The 19663-nt window shown below is 34.5% G+C and overlaps 1 protein-coding gene across 1 annotated transcript in view; it reads left to right on the top strand.

The window, feature by feature from the left end:
- The window catches only part of LOC129808784 (host cell factor 2), a 32060-nt gene extending 13097 nt beyond the window's left edge, over positions 1 to 18963 (top strand). Inside the window, exons 5-11 of the mRNA XM_055858638.1 lie at positions 1690 to 2668; positions 8391 to 8683; positions 8757 to 8920; positions 9002 to 9194; positions 9270 to 9627; positions 9768 to 10013; positions 18811 to 18963. Of these exons, the coding sequence (XP_055714613.1) occupies positions 1690 to 2668; positions 8391 to 8683; positions 8757 to 8920; positions 9002 to 9194; positions 9270 to 9627; positions 9768 to 10013; positions 18811 to 18923 (2346 nt within the window). The 3' untranslated portion in view covers positions 18924 to 18963. The remainder of the gene's footprint in view (positions 1 to 1689; positions 2669 to 8390; positions 8684 to 8756; positions 8921 to 9001; positions 9195 to 9269; positions 9628 to 9767; positions 10014 to 18810) is intronic.
- Positions 18964 to 19663: the final 700 nt, after the last annotated feature.

The following is a 19663-nucleotide window of genomic DNA, read 5'->3' as shown; positions in this document are numbered from 1 at the left end:
TACGATTTTTAAACACGCGTGTTTTTAAACACGAAACGACGAGCGTCTTTTGCAAACGATTCTAGGTATGTTTTTTTGCTAGCTCTGTGCGTATTTTACACACGATTTTAAAGAGCGTTTAAAAAATATATATAAAATTAAAAGAATTATTAAAAATAAAAACTAAAAAAGCATCGTGACAAATTTACGGAAAAGAGTTAGTCTTTTTGTGACAAAAACAAATTGTGGAACACAGGTTTCTAAAGCAAACGATTATAGAATTTTAGTAAATATGAAAAAAGGGTCAATAAAAAAAAACAGTAATAAGCCCAGATAAGCTTGAGATATCTGAGATTCTTTGCAGGTGACCTCGAATTGTTTGCAACTCGGAATGCGTGAAAATTCGATTGTGAAATGAATTTTGGGGTTAAAGAATGGCGTCAATAAACTGTTTTTGTCGGTCGAAATGAATAAAATAAGCTCGACGCGATTCTTTACCCCCAAAATTCAATTTACAATCGAATTTTCACGCATTCCGAGTTGCAAGCACCCCGAGTTGCACGCAATTCGAGGTCACCTGTAAAGAATCTCAGCTACCATAAGCTTATCTGGGCTTATCACTGGTCATTTACTATTTTAAATAGTCTGAGTAGGGAAGACCAACAAAAGAAAAAAAAGTTCATTGAAATCGGTTAATAAGCATTAAAGATAGAGTCCGGCCCATTTCGATATAGTAAGGGTCGGGGTACAGAGGGTTGAGGTAGAGACGGATGGGACCCATCCGTCCTTAAGACAGTTTCAAAGTTGCCTCAATTCAATGTGCCCCACTTCCTATTTAACAATCGCAGAAATTGACATATAAAAAAAGTTGTGTTGGAATGCAAAAAGTTTTTTTCGGCGCCTAACGGCGCCGCGCCAAACACTTTCAGCGGCGCGCTCGGCGGCGCGCCTCAAAATTTCTCGGCGGCGGCGGCTAAGAAAAAAGTTGGGCGGCGCGCTAAAAACGGCTAAAAGTCGGCGCGCGCCGGGCTCTGCTTACTTGTCAAAATCGGTCAACTAGAACTAGAAATATTAGCACCTTGTGTACTTTCTCAGCGCCATTATTGGAAAGAAATCAATTTTTTTTGCACTTAAACGATAAAGACAAAGAGATAGCGTTGTCCGCATTGGCGTTTACAATTATGTCGAAGTAATCATCAAAATCGGTTCAGCGACAGTCGAGATAATTGAGTTTATGAAACATGAATATTAATTTTTCGACTGTGGGGCACCTCTAGCGTTTTTCCTGAATTTTCATGAAAGTTTCGATCTTTATGGATAGAAAAATTAAACCCAATTTTGGAAGAATTAGTATTTTTTTACTGAACAAACTTTTTGCTGACCTAATATATTTTTTTTTACTTATCATTTGTTTTTGTCTTCTTTGACGCTTCTAGGGGGGGGGGGGGGCAGCTGCCCCCCTGCCCCTAGCTGGGTACGCCCATGTTGCTCACTCTTTGAGTTCGACCAATAAAATTCATGAGCGGCATTTTTTTTTTAAATACGCAAACTTACATTATCTATAAAAAAAAATTGTTAGATTAATTAGTAAAGTAGAAAAGGGATTTAAAATTAAAATAACAGCGATACAAAGCTTTAAAACTAAAACTAAATTTCTTTTTAATATATTTCTTTTTTCTTTTTTTTTTTTTGAATGTTGGGGGAGAGTAGCAGGTGGGCATTAGAATTCCGAATGCTCGAACGCCAACAATCATCCGGCGGCCTCCATTGCAACGTGTTGCAGCTGTTACGAAGCCATTTGTGTTGCAGAAACAAGTGACACCTGTTGGTACGTCATCGAGTACGATAGTCCAACCGATAGTTGCGTCACCCGCCACGGTGGCAGCAGCATCGGCATCGGCAGCAGCAGCAGCACCGGCCAAGGGACAAATTCTCAAATTGGTGAAAACGAGCCAGGGAATGGCGGTGCAGACATTGCCAAAAGTGACAGTTGTGAGTGGTGGGGGCGCTGCAGGTGGCAGGGGAACAAATGTGATTGGGAATAGTGGTGGAATTGGTGGAGTGTCAGTGGCGGCAGGGACAGCAGGGACAGCAGGAGCAGGAGGAGGAGCTGTGGGTGCTGTCCCTAAGGCACCAATTGTCTCGAATGTTGTGAAGATAGTGTCGTCAATGGATAAGTTTGTGTTGAAGAATTCTCTAACAGGTGGCGCTGGGGGAGTGACGGTAGGTGGCGTTGCTGGAGCAGGAGCAACAGGAGCAGCAACTGCAGTGACAGGAGGAGGAGGAGGAGGAGGAGGGGCAGGTAGTGGTAAACAGCAAATAGTTATTGCAAATCAACGAAGTGTTGTGCGTCCCCATCAGCAATTTATCGTTGTTAGTAGTGGTGGGGGTGGTATTAGGCCAATTGGTTCGAGCCCTCTGGTGGCAACAAATAGTACAGTTGGTACATTGGCAGTGCCATCTAGTAGTACACTGTTGACAACAAAGCAATTGCAGCGACCAATAACAATAACAATGGCCGGTGGCGGGAAGCAGGCTCATGTGTTGCAAATGGCACCATCAAAGGGTGGAACAGTTGGTACAACGTCACTGCAATTGGATCAGGGAAAGGCCATAACGGTTCAATTGCCAAAAACCATGACAATTGTCTCATCATCGGGCACATCGCAGCAACAAGAGAGGATTCAAGGTGAGTGAACATTCACAAAATTATAATCACTATCATATTTTGTGGTCAGAGGGTAACAATGACATTGCGTATCGTATGATTTTTTTCCTTTTTGATGAATGCTCCAACGGTTATTATTGGAAAAAAAAAACACTGTTCATTCTGCTACTTGCAATAACAACTTAAATACACCTGATATTTCGTCGGTTCCAAAGAATAGGGGAGACTGGGGCAATATTTGTCAAAACGGATATTTAATTTATTTACAACCTCCCAGAGAATCTAATTGATTTCTATTGAGGATATTCTTATAGAAAATTTACTGCTCTACAACTTTCTTGAGTTCACTTTTCTCTATCTCGAAAGGAAATGCGCTTTCCAAGCCATTTTCTAAAAGATGATTTTGTATGAATGAAAAAGATGATTTGGAATTTTCCATCGTTTTCACTCTGGAGGTTGGTCACAAACGCTAAGACGTCGATGGACGCATGGGAGGTGGGAAATATGAAATGCAAGATGAAAATAAATACAGAAAAAAATAAATACAGAAGATAGATCAGTAGTGAAGTCAGTCGACAGTCCCAATTAACTCTTTCGTCTCCTTTGGGACTCTGGGTACCCATGGAAAAAATAATTTTTTTAGACTATTTAGAATCGATAAAATTCCGATTCTTGTGGATGATTACAAACTATAAGGATGTTCTAATCTAGGATATTTTTTCCAGGATCCCAATTAACTCCTGAGCTTAGATATTTCTGGTCAAAAATCGTGAATTTTCGATTTTCTGCTTCCATGCAGATATTGTGACTTTTTTGATATTTCTAGACCCGAATAAGGAAAAACCTCTCGGGGCCAATAAGTATGATAACTAACAATTACAGATTACATAAATTCGAAAAACAATTTTTTCATAAATTTGCAAAAAACTTGTTCAAAGTTGATGGGAATTCTCGTCCGCAAGAATGTTGAGGTCAAATGTAAGGTTATCCCGCCAATGCCCGCCATTTGCTTTTTGACACCAACCTTGTAAGAAAATTCAAGCGGGAGCGAAATTTTTGTCAATATGGCCGATAATTTTGACATTTGGCAGCGAAGGAGATTGCTTTCGAGGGAGTTTTTCCTATTCTTCCAGATTTTGGTGAATTCTGATTGTCCAGGAAGTGTTTTTTTGGCTCTTGAGAAAGCTTAATGTGTCTGCAATAACATCCTGTTGAGAGAAATGTGTGTTAAAGTGTTATTCTGTGAAATATTTTGAGGAATCTGTTGGGAAGCAGGAGCTGGGTGTCCTTTTTAGCACTTCCTGGACATCACAGAAGATACTGGTCAATAATTCACCTTGTTTTAGTGATCAACATTGTAAAGGAGTCATTTGACACGCAAAAATAATTCACAAAATTGATATTATTGGTTTTTGGAAAATTGAAGTTTGTCCAAGTTTGTATCCTTTGCGTTCTTTTGGGGACGAGAGTTCCCATGAGTTTTCCAATTTCCCAGAGGCGGAGAAAATTCTTTCTCCACAAAAGTATCATATTTGACCACTAAGACTTACAATAAAGTGACTTTTACTGAAAATCGTTCGCTGGATATCGTCGGTTGCCTCAGCAACTGTGCTAACTGCATTTTGACAACTTTTCAGGAGACAATTTTTTCTTTTTATGAATGTTTCAATGAAAAACAAACCCCGAATGAATTATTTTATATAACAAATATTGAAAGAATAATAAATAATCTGACAGTTACTGCAAAGAAATTAAAGAAAAGTAGATTTGTTATACTAAAATTTAAACATTTTCTGAAAGAATGCGCAATATGCAATTGTTCTAACTGACATCGTTCATAAAAAGTCTATCTGCAATGTATGGAATTTTTGCAGATAGCACAATTTGTTTATTATATTTAAAATATAACAAGAAAAAAAAAGTTTATTATTTTTTTGCTTTATTAACTACGAAGATACCAGAAATTTTTTTTAATTTATTTATTTTAATCTACCCCAGAATTTATATTTTATGTGTGTTTTTATCACCGCTGTTTTATTTATAGAATCTCTGCAAACGATTCCTTCTGAAAGTGTGTTAAATTAATCAGAAAATAAATAATTTATAGGAAACGAACGATCTGTGATATGAAGAGGTACTTCTACAATGATTTACAATTCCTAGAGGAGTTAATAAAATTGCCCGAATTAAAAAATATGAAAATAAAAATTTTCTAAATGATTGTATTAAAATAATATCAATGATATCAATTTTATTCCTGATTATTTACAATTTTTAGAGTTTTATCAATTTTTAATTTTTGTACATAGTATTTGGAATCTTCTTCTGACAAAAAATGTAGAATGCTTGAGATATCATTCTTTTTTCTTTCGGTACCTCATATGAAAATTTCATTTTTTTAATCTGTTGAGTGAACACATCTGGAGGTGTTGATGAATTTCGCTTTCGTTTACGAATCACGGCTTCATGCCAGTTGTTGGATGCATCCACAATGAAGTTCAACTTAAAAGCTGATAGGGCATCTGAAGAATACTTTATTCTGCGCACTTTTGAGAATGGTACTTTGTCCCAGGAGAACAAAGTTGCCTTCAATGAAAATTGAAGAAAATCATTTTATTCCATCTCAAATATCTTAAGCTTAACATTTGGGAAGTTGAGTGTGCGCATAAGATGGAGAAGTTGGGTCGGGCTGGGAATTTCGTGATGCTTAAGGCTACGCTCAAGAACACTATGAACTGCATCTACTTCTTGGATTCTTGAGTGTCCTGGTTCCGAGAACTTTTGTTCAATACTTTGGAGTTTTGGATTGTCATGTAGGACTTGTAGCAGTGTTGTAGACATTATTCTGTTGCGATTTTGAGGAATGCATGAGTCACTCCACAATATAATTTTATTTACATCTGGATGATCTTGAAGAACGCCCTGGATAATTTTGTAAAGGGCACTTGCCAAATCATCACCCGTCCTTCCGCTCACAGCCTCGTTCCAAATGGAACAGTAAGTTACTCCATTGAGATTACACCGTCCAGTTAAATTATACACGTTAAACTTCCTCTTGTAGTAAAAAGTGCTGACAAAACTCTTAGGTAGTGGAATAGTATTTTGCAGGTCAAATGAGATAACAGCAGTCTGCGGATCAATTTTTCTGTCACGGTTTCGCTCCTCCTTTGCTTGCGCATTATTGCTAAGATGCTTTTGCGAATCCTCAGCTGATATCCTTCCCAATTGTGACAAATTACATGTAGGACACAGGTCCTTCTTGGGCTTGTGGAATGAAAGATTGAAATTAAATTGAAACACGTTTCTGTAAACTTTCTCTGTAATTTTGGAATCGGGATACTTCTGCCTGAAGAGTCGGTACATCTTAGAAACATTGAGATGTGACTCCAAGTATTTTTTCGAAGAATCCGCTCTGCAATAGTGTGATTCTATGCAGGGGAAACTTGCAATGTGTTCACGCACACAAGCCAGATCTGTTTCTAAGTAATTGGGGCCACGATTCCTCCTTCTTTTGACATTGTCAGGGAGCCAAAGATTTGGCTCATTTTCTTCGGCATCAGGCTGGGCAGAAGGACCGGTTTCACTCATTAACATCACTTCTGAATCATCAATTATATTGATGAGAGTATGAGTTGAATCCTGATCAGATTTACTATGTACAAATTCGTCAATCTCTGCTTGTACCGCACCTGCATTCTTTTGAGGTGGAGCTGACGCTGGATGATTTTCTTTTCTGTGTGGCATTTTCTCTGCTCTTTCTTATAAAATCCTAATTTAACAATTAAAACCAACGTGTTGTCTTTTATAGTCAATTATTAATATGACAAAGTCTTTAGAATAATTGAAACAGCTTTTGGGATACTCTCAAATAGATTTAGGATAATTCGGAGGGAAATCGAAGTACAACCAGAGTTTTCTACTACTACTGTACAGGCTGTAATTCCTCTCCACAAATTTATAAGAAAGACCAGCCATAGTAAAGATCTAATTTTTGAAAATGTTCTTAACGTTGATGTTTTAGAAGGAAATAATAGACATATCCCCGGCAGACCAAGCAGCGAAGCAAAGTTAAGCAGAGATAAATATAAAGATTATTTGTATAATAATTGAATGGACATTGTTCGAAAGAAGATGTCTGTAAAAAATTTTAAAACTCTATTTTCAATAAATTGAACGATAAAAAGAATATTTTTCATTTATTGCAAAGTAATATTTTATAGCCGAAAATTTAATTTCTAAGGTTTCCGGCTATAACTGCTATTAATGAACTTCGACAGCTCTTACTATTCTTTAAGTTCCTTCTCTAAATTAATATATTCTTTACATTTTTTAATAATGGAATCTAGTGAAAAAGATATGTTTTGAATCTACCTTTCCACTTATTAAAACCACTTCTGAAATATTATTGATGAATATTTATTTCACTCCAGAAACACTAATATTTTCAAAATTATTATATTATTATTAATCGGTTTTAAATTAGCTTTCAAAAAATTTTTTGATCACTATAGTAGATTTTACAAGTTTTTTCATATATTACTTGCTCAAAAATACCCCAAATAAAATTTTCGGAATTTTCCGGAAGCAAAAAGCTATCTCGAGAGAGATAGCTTTTTGCCATTTTAGAAAATTGAATATTTCACCCTCCAACGGAAAATTTCCATTTGAAATTCAAAATATTTCAAGACATTCGGGCAGTTTCGTGCACTTTTGCAGAGGGCGCTTGTATAGCAAATTTACCATTTGCTCGTGGGAATTCCCGTGGGAATTCCGTCTGTTTGCACGGTTAAAAACAAATAAAACACAAACTTACAGTTCTGTAATCACAAATTTGCTTTCACCTGCTCAATTATTTAGGAAAAACTTTATCACAATTGCAAAGCGTCTGTTTTGTTTTGATAGACTCGCGATGAATAGAAATGTCAAACTGCAAATAGTACAGTTGCTGACGAAAAAAAATAGCGCCATTTTTCTGTGTCTTTTTGTGCTAACTGCAGGAAATTTGGTAGATAGCGCAGTTGTTGATGAAATTTTGTTACTATCGTACAGTTAGAACATTTTCACGGAAAAATATCTATATATAGAGAAAATTTCAAACTTTTTATATAACGTAGTTTAATAGAGAAAATTCAATAATATCAAAATATGCAAAAAGCTGAAAATCGCAAAAATGCAGTTAGCACAGTTGCTGAGGCAACCGACGATATGTTGTGGTCCGGAAAGAGTTAAGCATATTTAAGGAGAAATACATTGAATTGAATTGAATTGATTTAGCCACACTTTGTCCTAGATCTCTGCCCCGAGGTCGAGGTCTCCTCACAATTGGCTTGCATAGCCAGATGGTGGACGGAAAAATAGACCTTTCTTGATATTTTTCTCTATCAGTCTGCTGCTGCACTGCTCTTGGACCTTTTCACTCTGACGTTTGTTCACTCTGATGTTCACCATCCACAAATGAACTCACACTGCTGTCACTGTTGACATGACACAGATGTGTCAATTAATGGACAGACAGGTGTGTCAGTCTCCATTTGGATGGTAAACTTCAGAATGAAAAGGTCCAAGAGCAGTGCAGCAGCAGACTGAAGAGAAAAAAAATCAAGAAAGGTCTATTTTTTCCGTCCACTGCTAATGGAAACCATTCTGAGGAGGCATCAACTTTCTGGGAATCTTAAGGAGAGAATCTCAGAAATATCTCTACTGTGATTTCTGAGGATTTTTTTTTTTTTTTTGAAATCTTCAGTTATGCTACCGAAACAGATGGCGCGCGTGGCAAAGAAGGAGATTGAAGGTGGTGAAGTGGAGCAATTGGATGGTGCCTGGGATGAATTGCAGGTGTTCATGAGGCGTCAGGGAAGGACACCAAAGTGTCCTGGATTGCGCGGTGGTGCTCCACCGGATGAAATGAAAAAGACTGGAGGTGTTCGAGGTAGTACCTTGAGAATGAACCAGGAAGATGATGATGATGGTGGTGGGGACGATGGTAGCGGCGGCGGCGGTGAAGACAATATGCTCTGGATGACGACACTGCCTAAAGTTGGTTCTTTCTTTTCTCTCTCTCGTTATTTCTTACACTTATTTTGCCTTTGTTTTTTTGTTGGTCCTTCAGGACAGAACGAATGAGAATGATGAAGTAGCAAAAGATTGCCAAAATCAAGATGGGAGAAGTATCTATGATAAGGATACTGCTGAGAATGATGTTGAAGCTGCAAATGTTCTAACATCGATCAAATGTGGTGATGTTAGTGGGCAATCTCTGAATCTCGATGAAGGGTTAGTTAGTTATTTATTTATTTAAGTTGGTGATACGATTTTTGAATTGAGTTGTTTTTTTTTTTTGGGGGGGTTTTTTAGGATAATTGGTGGATCATCTCTGAATGACATTAAGACGTACGTTGTGTACAAGAATGCCCAGGAGAGTGGTAAGGATGAGGGTGATCAGGAACAGACAACTCTTGATACATTGGCTCAAGCGGCCGTTCAACATTCAAATCGTCAGCAAATTGATACAATTGCCTCAAAGACGATCGTTGAATCACAGCAAAAGGTACGCAATGATACTTATTTCTATATTTTTTTTTAATCAAATATTTTAATTAATTTCCTTTTTGGGGGAGTGTAGTCACAAGTTTCGGAAGATGGCAATGAAAATCCATGGTGTACTGTTGGTATTTTCAAAGAAGTCACGCATACTGTTACGAGTTTTATAGCACCAGACGAATGGAATAGTTCAATGGTGCCCCATTTGACGTCAGACAGTCTTCCGGATCTGTCCCAGATGACCCGGGTGCCACTTGAACAGGGTACAGCCTATAAATTTCGTGTGGCAGCCATTAATGGATGTGGTCGTGGTGATTGGGGAAAAGTTAGTAGTTTCAAGACATGCCTACCCGGTTTTCCAGGTGCACCGTCCACCATAAAGATCAGCAAATTAACCGATGGGGCACATTTGAGTTGGGAGGCACCACCAACAACTGAAGGTCAGTACGATTCCTTTTTCTTTTCTTTTTTTTTTATTCTTCTTGTATTTTAAAAAAAAAATTCTAGCTCCTTCAAAAGTTAAGGTTATGATCTTCTCCTTTGTTTTTTCTCTCTCTCTCTTAATTTGACGATTTTGAAGGTGGAATACTGGAGTATTCGGTGTATTTGGCTGTGAAATCTGTGGCAGCAAAAGAGAGTGAGACATCTGTGGCTCAGTTGGCATTTGTACGTGTCTACTGTGGTCCAAATAATCAGTGCACAGTTCCAAATAGTTCATTTTTGCTGGCACATGTTGACTATACCAGCAAACCCGCCATTATCTTTCGTATTGCGGCCAGAAATGAGAAGGGTTACGGGCCAGCAACGCAAGTTAGATGGCTTCAAGGTATGCTTTTCTTTCTTTTTTTTTCATTTGGTAATTGATATACAGTAGACTCTCTCTCAATCGGGAATATGAGGCAAAATGTCATCCGGTTTAGCGATAGAATTGAGCGTCAAAGCATCTGTAAATTCCACAAAAAGCGCTCAATTCTAAAGAATCACAATAAAATAGGAAGAACTACAGCGAATTTGAGCGAATTAGTTTCATAATTAAACGTGAAAATTGTCAACAAAATTTGTCGCCCGATTGATAAAGAGCCGATTGAGCGATAGTCTACTGTACACAGTGCCCGCTTCGTAATCCGGATGGATTTTTTGAATTTGTTCAACGTCTTGAAAATATAATACAAGGTTTTTTTTTCCCAAAAATTAGAATAAAAGTTTTAAATAAGTTTAAAAAGACAAAATTAGAGAATTCTATGCTATTGCACTTCATTTATTGAACAAAAAACATCACAGGATAATTCATTCTCATTGCTGAACACACATGCATACATAACCTCAAAATGATTTTAAAGGTAACCGTCAATAACTCGTCCGGATTACGGCGATCCGGATTAGAGAGCGGGCACTGTAGCGAAATGGCAAAGCATCTCGGCTTTGCAGAATGATCGAACTCACGAGATAGAGCTCGCTGTAAATTAATTTATATATGATCTTACTGATCTTATAAATAATATAATACACCTTCTAATGTTAAATCGGTAAGACCATATTATAACAAATCTAAGTAAATTGAATAAATAGTCGCACTGGCCGAGTTCACAAACCGGCCGACTACAGGGTACTTTACCTTAATAATAAAAATTACTTTCCTTTTTATCAAATTCGCTTCAGTTATCTAAATACATAATAATACATACAAATATGGCTTGTCCCGAAATAGCCACATTTACTTGTCCCGTAATACAAACATTGTCCAGAAATACACTACTTTTACTCTGTTACAATTTTTTACTATTTTCTATATAAAATGTTGCATTTTTCATTATTTTTCGATAAGAATCTTATTCTGGATAGAATAAGGAACATAAATATTTATATCAACAGAGGAAAAAATAATTTTTGAAGTCGTTAAGCTGTTTCAAACTTGAGTGTTCTAAAAAGTGTCCCGTAATACCACACATGACCCTATCCATTTCTATCTTTTATATACATACAATTTCTGTATAATATTGCGAAATTCTATTAAAAAATTTGTTTTATGCGCTCCAGGGACTTATTTTGATGTATTCTAATAAAATTTAAATAATATTGAGATGAAATATTAAATATCTAACAAAAATAATTTTAAATAAGTAACATTTTCTATCGCTATTTGATCAATTTCATTGAAAATCAACTGCAATAATGCCCAAAATGGCAAAAATCTATCTCCCTCGAGATAGCTTTTTGCTTCTGGAAAATTCCGAAAATTTTATTTGGGATGTTTTTGATCATGTAATATCTGAAAAAACTTGTAAAATCTACTATAAGTGACTATAGTGATCAAAAAAAAAGTTTATTTTGAAAGCAGATTTGAAAACGAATACTAGGGGAAAGTTCCCATGCTTGATACTGTAAAATGATTTCCAAGGTTTGTGATTATTTTCTGATTACCACACAAACCGAAGCGATTCTTCCACTATGATAAAAAAAAGTCTCACTTATTAGGTTCATAATTCCACCTCAAATAGTTCCTGAAAAATCTTAGATTTTCTTCAAGAAGAAAATGGAAATTCACTGGCGATTTTTATACAAGTTGGGTCCGGGGCCTTCCTGTATAATAATTGATTCGACAATTCGGAGGCTCATTTTCACTGTAAAAATTTCACCGGATACAAAAAATTGCACATCAATATTTAGACGAAACTCTAATCTATCTGCTTAAATCGTTTGTACGACTGGTTATTAGTTTTAAAATAACTTTTATGTAATTTTTTCTAAGCCATGTTTTTATGAGATTAGGGCACTAGCGAAAACCATTTTTTTTCACTTTGAGTCCATGAAAATGTCACTGTGCAACCTTAAAATTCAGGCAACAGGGTTGAAGGTTATGTCAATTGTCGATAAAATTAGAGATTTACAATAGGTGTAATTATGAAAGAATCACATCTAATGATAGAGTTGCTACATTTAAATTATCATTCATGAACCCTTTTTAAAATATAGGATGGACACAGGTAGAATTTATGAATTTTTCACCAACCACAAAAACAGTGTCCACCAAGTAAAAATATTTTTACATAAATATTAATACTGATGACTAGAGCTGGCCAAAATATGCAAAAAAAAATCTTCGAAATATGCGACATAAAAATGCACGAAAAATCATAAAATATGCAAGAAAAATATGCATTTATTTAATTTATTTTTTAGCCAAATAAGAGTGTTTTGTAGAACTTTGACATAAAAACCTTTTATCTATTGGAAATTTACTTTTTATTAGGATCTGACTCCAGTAATCATTTTACATATTTAATTTTTTAGAAAGAATTTTCGAGTTGCCTTATAGTAGTACCCTTTAAAAATGTACTATTTTATTGCTTAATGCAATATTTTTGAAAAATATACAAAATGACAACTGTAATAAACCGAACTCTCAGTATGGCAAGATAGCTATCAAGAAAACTTCAAACGCGTTTATCTCACAAATTGCTTTCTAGATTAAGATTTTGGATTTACTTAAATTAAACTTAGTATGTTTTTATTTTGAGCCAATAATAGATAAATATAAAACCAGTCAACGGATTGATTACGATTTAAAAAGAAATTAAACAATATCTGTTAATTTTGAAGTAGTTGAATACAACATTTAAAAACAACCAATCTTATTTCAGTATTTGAAATTTAAAAATATGTTCTCTTAATTTTTCACTTCCTTTGTAAAATGTGACAAATGATATTTTATATTTTATGACATTTTTATGATCCAAATCTTTCCAAAGTAATACTTAAAGCTATCTATAAGTGCTGCCTGGATTCCAGTACATTTGGGATTGATTTTAGAAATTGTACGATTGTTTATAAAAATTTTACAGAATAAAATCAAGAAACCTTCTGGATTGATTTTTGAAACTTAAGACTTAATTTTAGAAGCTTTACAGGATTAATTATATAAACTTTTTCGGTTAGTTTTGGACACAGAACCCTTAAGCTTATATTTTCACAGATCGTTTTTAGAAAACGCGCACACCTTAAGCATAAAGAAAAAGGTTAATATTATTATAACAAAAAATCCCAACTGCCTCAACATGAACGACATTAGTTGTGTGTAAAATACCACGCACAGCCCAATCACAAATCGGTTTAGATTGCGCTTAAAAACACGAACAGCCTAAACATAAAACGGTTCAGATTACGCTTAAAATCACGCACAGCTCTATCGTAAACGGATCAAAATTCGCTTAAAATCACGCACAGCTCAATGACAAAACGGTTAATGCGCTTAAAATTACGCAAAGTTCAATCATTAAACGGTTAATACGCTTAAAATCACGCACAGCTGAATGATAAAACAGTAAAAATTGCGCTTAAAATAGCACAAGCGTGATTTTAAGCGAATTGATCGTTTAATGATTGAACTGTGCGTGACTTTAAGCATATTAACATGGACCGTTTTACGTGTGTGCTGTTCGTGTTTTTAAGCACAATCTCAACCGTATAACGTAATGTGCTGTGCGTGATTTTAAGCGTAATTTTGAGCGTTTTATGTTTAGTCTGTGCATGTTTTTAAGCGCAATCTTAACCGTTTTACGTGTGTGCTGTGCGTGTTTTTAAGCATATTCTTAACCGATTTATAATTAAGCTGTGCGTATTTTCAAGCTCAATTTAAACCGTTTTATGAATGAGCTGTGCGTGTTTTTAAGCGATTTCCGAAAAACCGATCTAAGGATTTCTTATTCTTTTAGAATATGATATACAGACAATGTAATTGAACATCATTTCGTCCTTATACAATAACTTCAATTCATTCCTTCTATCAATTTTTTCAACGTCAAATGTTAAGGAAAAACATCTCAAATTATTTTACAAATATTATGTTTAAAAAAATGGAAATTAAAAAATCTTTAGTAAAATTAGCAATGAGTTCTATCTAGTAAAATCAAATATTAAGCAAGACTAGTAAGCTTTTCTAACTCCTTCAGCAGCTTTTTAAATAATTGGAAGGGTAAATGGTACTGTCCTTTCTGTGAGGTTCGAGCAGAAATAATTGAAAGAGTACGGGAAAGTGGTCTGCCTTTGAATGCGGCAGCCTTTGGACATTTATTTTTCTCCCTTATTTCCCAAACCAAAATTTCTATTTTATTAATCGAAGTTAATAGAAAATAATTAGTTGTATTGATTATAGTTTAGACTAGATTATAGGGTTTTTTCTTTGGAAAATAAGAGAAAAATTGAAATATTCAAAGGCTACTGCATTCAAAGAAAGGCCACTTTCCCCTAAAGAAAAGTTTACTTTTCAGTTGTTGAATATCAAAATTTTCTACATATACAGAAATTACGCTTTAGAAATAAAGTGCGTAAAACAGTACTTTTACATAATGCATTTTGCAGATGAACTAATACATTCTTAAGAAATATTTAAAGAAAAAAAAAAACGATTTTCGACCAAGAGTGTGGCCTTCGAATTTGTCAACATCAAGTAGTGTAAAGGGATATTTATATATAACTGGATTCCAAACTTTGAATGTTTTTTTTTACAGCTTTAGAAATTGTATTAGTTTTCATTTTGCAAGAAAAAAAAACATTTTTTTAAACAAAATTCGGAAATATGGAAAAAATATGCAAAAATGCAAATAAACATAAAATATGTCAAAATATGCATTTTTAAATAGGGTTTATTAGAACCATAAGAGACCAATTCGTGAAGATAAAGGGTCAAATATGGCCTGAGAATGCTTAATAAAAACATGCAAATACATATTTTGGCCAGGTCTACTGATGATCCCTCTATGTGCCTATGATAGTAGTTTTCCTGAACAGCGATATTAATTAAGAAAAAACTTATGAAATATCATGTATTGAAATTACAGTTTTGGACCCATTTTTAATTTTTGCTTCGTGAAACTAGGGAAAAAGAGCTGGGATCCTAATTTTTTTAAGGAAATGTGAGGCTTAGGACCAGCTATTAAAATATATTGCTGTAAGTCATAATTATTGATTAACGTAGGAAAAAAATAGTTGTTATCAAGCTTGGATCGTATCAAGCATGGTCACTTTCCCCTATTAGTGTTTCTGGATTGAATTAAATATTCATCAATAATATTTTAGAAGTGGTTTTAGTAATTGGGAAGGCAGATTCAAAACATATCCTTTTCACTAGATCCCATTATTAAAAAATGTAAAGAATATAATAATTTAGAGAAGGAACTTAAAGAATAGTAAGAGCTGTCGAAGTTCACTAATACTCAGAAAAAAAAAGATTTGTCAAAAGATTTGTAGATTTGGAGGTAAATTTGTAACCTTACAAACTTTGGAGTTAATAGTTTGTAGTTTTACAGCCGAGTTTGTAGTTGGGCACAATTACAAAATAAATTTGTTGAGCTACAAACTTTGGAGTTAAAAGTTTGTAACTCATTCATTTTACAAACAAAAGTTTGTTCAGCTACAAATTTTGGAGGTAAAGGGCTGTAACTATAAATATTTCATTTTTAATGTTTTTATTGGATTTGAACCGATAAGTAGTAGCATTGAAAACAGAATTAATTTTTTTTTAATATTAGTTATTATATACCTGTGATATTTCCCCTCAAGTGGATTCTTTTTTTTTTTACAATGAGCAAACATTCTTTTCTTTTTTGACAGATTTATTAACCAAAATATTTTATTTAATAAGGTTAATAAAAAAAGAATACAGTCGATTTAAAATGGGACTTTGCTGACTATTGACACGGGATTTCCATATATGTATATATCAAAATTCCCAAGATAACAAACACATGATATTCAAGTAAAATAAATATATTCATCTTTTATAAGAATAATTAACAAAAGTGTAATACATATTCTTTTTTTGACTAGTTACATATGTACATAACTATCTAATTAAACTAGGGATTTTTAAGCATGCTTTAACTGACTTTGAATTTTAATTGCTTTTTTAATTGTAAATAGAACCATTTACAAAATGGGATATATCTTTCAGGTGAATTATAAAGTAGGTTTCGATGTTGTCTGTTAGAATTTTCTAATTTCGATCAAAATTTGTAAGACCATGACGCTGGTGGAAGTCTTTTTCAATCTGAAAACATCAATTTATAAAGTCATTTTCTTCATAATTTTTTTTTTCAATTTTGCATCAAATTGGTTTCCACCTTTATGTCTGTATAGTGGCCAATTCCTTTGAGTTTCTGCGATATATCCTCTGCAATTTGGTTATTTGATCAACCAAGTTAGACTCCACGCTTGAAAGACTGTTTTTGAGAAATCTTCTTTATCGTAGATGAACAAATAATTTTTCAGCTCTCCTAAATTTGGAGGGTAATTTTCGCCTGACCTCTCTTGATTTTGTGTAACAACAAACTCTGCTTCTTCTTGCTGGCTCTGGATCTTAAACTTTGGAATTACGCGCCGAGTATTGTGGTACTTGTTAGTAAAGCTTATCACTTGAATTTCCTCACTTAAACTGTCCCATTGACTTGCAAGATAAGAACAATTTCCTTTCAGTGAAAAATTAGAAGATGAGATCTATTAGATCTTCACACCATTTGCAATCAAGAGCTTTCCGGTTGTAGAAGAATGTTCGCAGCAAGGAGCTCTCTCTACAATCTAGGATTTTCCAAGGTTGAAGAGATCGTGTCTCATCTGCTGCTTCCGAACTCGCATCTGCGACCTGGGACGTGGAAATTTCACGTGAAATTGAATTGGTCATCAAATCATGATTTGATTGCACTTGGGCTTGCCACCCCTTTCTAAAACGTCCTCGATCTCCGTCAGCTGGCAAGATCTTATCGATGACTCCACCCTATAGATAAATTAGAAGCATTACAGTAATACCTCTCACTGAAAACAACAAAATCAATGAGAAATTATTAGAGAAAGACAATATTTACAAAGTGAGGTTATGTTTTGGGAAAACAACTTCCGTACCGATTAAATGCGTGTACACTGCTTAACAATTCCACTCCACACACTTGGCATGAAGCACAGCATCACTTATTGTATTATTTTCACTCATAAAAATCATTTTTGCACTGTTTTTTAAAGAAAATTCAAAGAAATTTGCAATCGTGCGCACTATTACAAAAAAAAACAAGTTGCGGCCAGGCCATACTGTGAGACGTGAGAAGTACATGAAGTTGTATTTTGTGCGTTTACAATACGTACCTTGAAAATTACAATATTTAATTTTATGAGAATACAGTGTTACTTTAAATAAATTTTGAATTGTTTTGTCGTTTGTGTTCTCTAATTGTCCAATCCAAGGAATATAACATTTAAGCCTACATTTTTAGAAAAAAAAAATTGGGCAAATTCTGAAAGAAAAAAGGTACTCACAGTTGTAAACCCATCCAGTTCACCTTTTTTTTGGAATCCACTTCTCAAATATACATTTTGATTAAAAAATAACACAGGAATAGCCAGTTTTTTTAATGATGGAATATTAAAAATAAAAATTTAAATAATAAAATAATAATTAATTTATAATACCTACAGCTCTTTACAAATAAGTTTGTTCTGGAGCAAAAGATTTGTAAAAGAGGTGACCTACAAACCTTTAACTCCAAGGTTTGTAGCTGTACAAACCTATTTGTAATAATGCCGAAATACAAATACGGCTGTAAAACTACAAACCTTTTTACAAACTTTTGTATTGGAACCACATTCTACCTCCATTTGTAACTTTTTATATGGAAATTACAAAATTTGAACTCCTTTTCTACAAACTTTTTTTTTCTGAGTAGGAGTTATAGCCGGAAACCTTAGAAATTTAAATTTTCGGCTATAAAATATTACTTTGAAATAAAAGAAGAATATTCTTTTTATCGTTCAATTTATTGAAAATAGAGTTTTAAAATCTTTTACAGACGTCTTCCGCCAAATAACACGAAAAATCTATTTGCAGATCGTTATTTTAAATTATCAGGACTTTAGAACAATAAATCTAAAGCTACTTTGATGAATTATTCCAAAGATTTTGTCATAAATGAGTATAAAAGACAACACGTAATATTATATAATAGGGCCATTAATAAAATAAAGTACGGGAAATATCTTCTAAATACACATTCCGTTGTTTATATTCGGAAAAAACAAAATTTGAAATTCAAATCTTCTGAGCATTTTTGTGTTGCGCTTGAAGTCCACCAGAGGCGTATAGAGCAGATGGTAAAAACTTATTCAATATGGGAATTTCCATTCGGAATTCCCATCCGGAATGAAATACTTCGTGGGAATTCCGTCTGTTTGCACGGTTACGGATACTTAACCGATTGATTACCGATTGCGAGGGATGCAATCGGATTGGAAATTTCAAGACCTTTCCAAAAAAATCCAAATTTAACCAAATGGGTTGAAAAATAAGCCCACTAAAGTGATTTGAATTTTGACTTCCGAAAACCCAAGATGGCAACTTTTTAAGTAATAGGTATATTAAGACGAAATGTTCGCCTGGACCACCTCCGAAACATATTCAAAAATGGAAGAAATCGTAGGAGCCGTTTTCGAGAAAAACCGTTTTCGGCTCATCCAAAAGTCAATTTTGTAGTTGCTCTGTCTTTGAGTTCGGAGAAGAAAAGCTATTCAGTCCTTTACCCCAAAGTTTTCCCTCCCCCGCCCCCTTTTGTTTTTTTCTAGATAACTAATTAATTTATTTGCAGATCCTCACGTAGCTAAAATGATGCAGTCAACGTCCAAGAGGAGCAGTGACAAAGCACCATATCAACCATCGAAACGTATCAAAGGTCCACCTGTGTCCAAAAGTGAAGCTTAAAACTTAAACAGCAGCAAATGGATCTTATTAAAAAAAACAATTGGTCAAGTAGATTTTTGGGGCACTTTAGGGGCCTCTATTTTGACGATCAAATGCCTCCGGTACACCTTTTAGATCACAAATAATTTGTAAAAGTTTTAAGAGAGCAAAGGATGTGAATTTCGAACTCGTATGGACATTTTCGTGGATGTAGAAGGTGTGCAGGAGCCATTAGGTCTATCCCATTTAGATGGAATTTTGTGAAATTGTAAAAAAACGTGAACGAAAAGTTTTTACTTGACCTTATTAAAATCTAATTTCTCTATTTTTTTTTCTTTGTTCTAAAATTTCTTCTTTTCTAAAAACAACAAAAAAAAACAAAAACAAACAAAAAAACACATCTGAACAGAGAATTCGAGTGAAATATGAATAAATTGAATTAAAGTGAATTGAATTGACTCGGGTAATGTGAAGTAAATGCCCATGTTTATATTAAAAATTTTGTTTTTCTTCTCTTGGTAAAATGGATATCTATCTATATCCTAATATAGATCCTTCAGCTGGGGCTATCCTCTGTGGAGACTCGATTATTTGGTATCCACGAAAGAGGGTTCATCCAATTAGCCTGATCAAGAACTCCTGACCTTAGGCACTATGAGTCCCCGAACCCTGGCCGAACCCTCCCCCTCCTCTTTCACCCGAAAGAATCGAAAGATACTCAGGACACCCAAAATAAATATAAATACATTTCCCACAAGATT

Source organism: Phlebotomus papatasi, chromosome 5, assembly GCF_024763615.1.
Source record: "Phlebotomus papatasi isolate M1 chromosome 5, Ppap_2.1, whole genome shotgun sequence".
In the NCBI taxonomy this organism is placed as follows: domain Eukaryota; kingdom Metazoa; phylum Arthropoda; class Insecta; order Diptera; family Psychodidae; genus Phlebotomus; species Phlebotomus papatasi.
The sequence above is the reverse complement of the archived record's forward strand: the minus strand, read 5'-3'. Positions and strand labels throughout refer to the sequence as shown.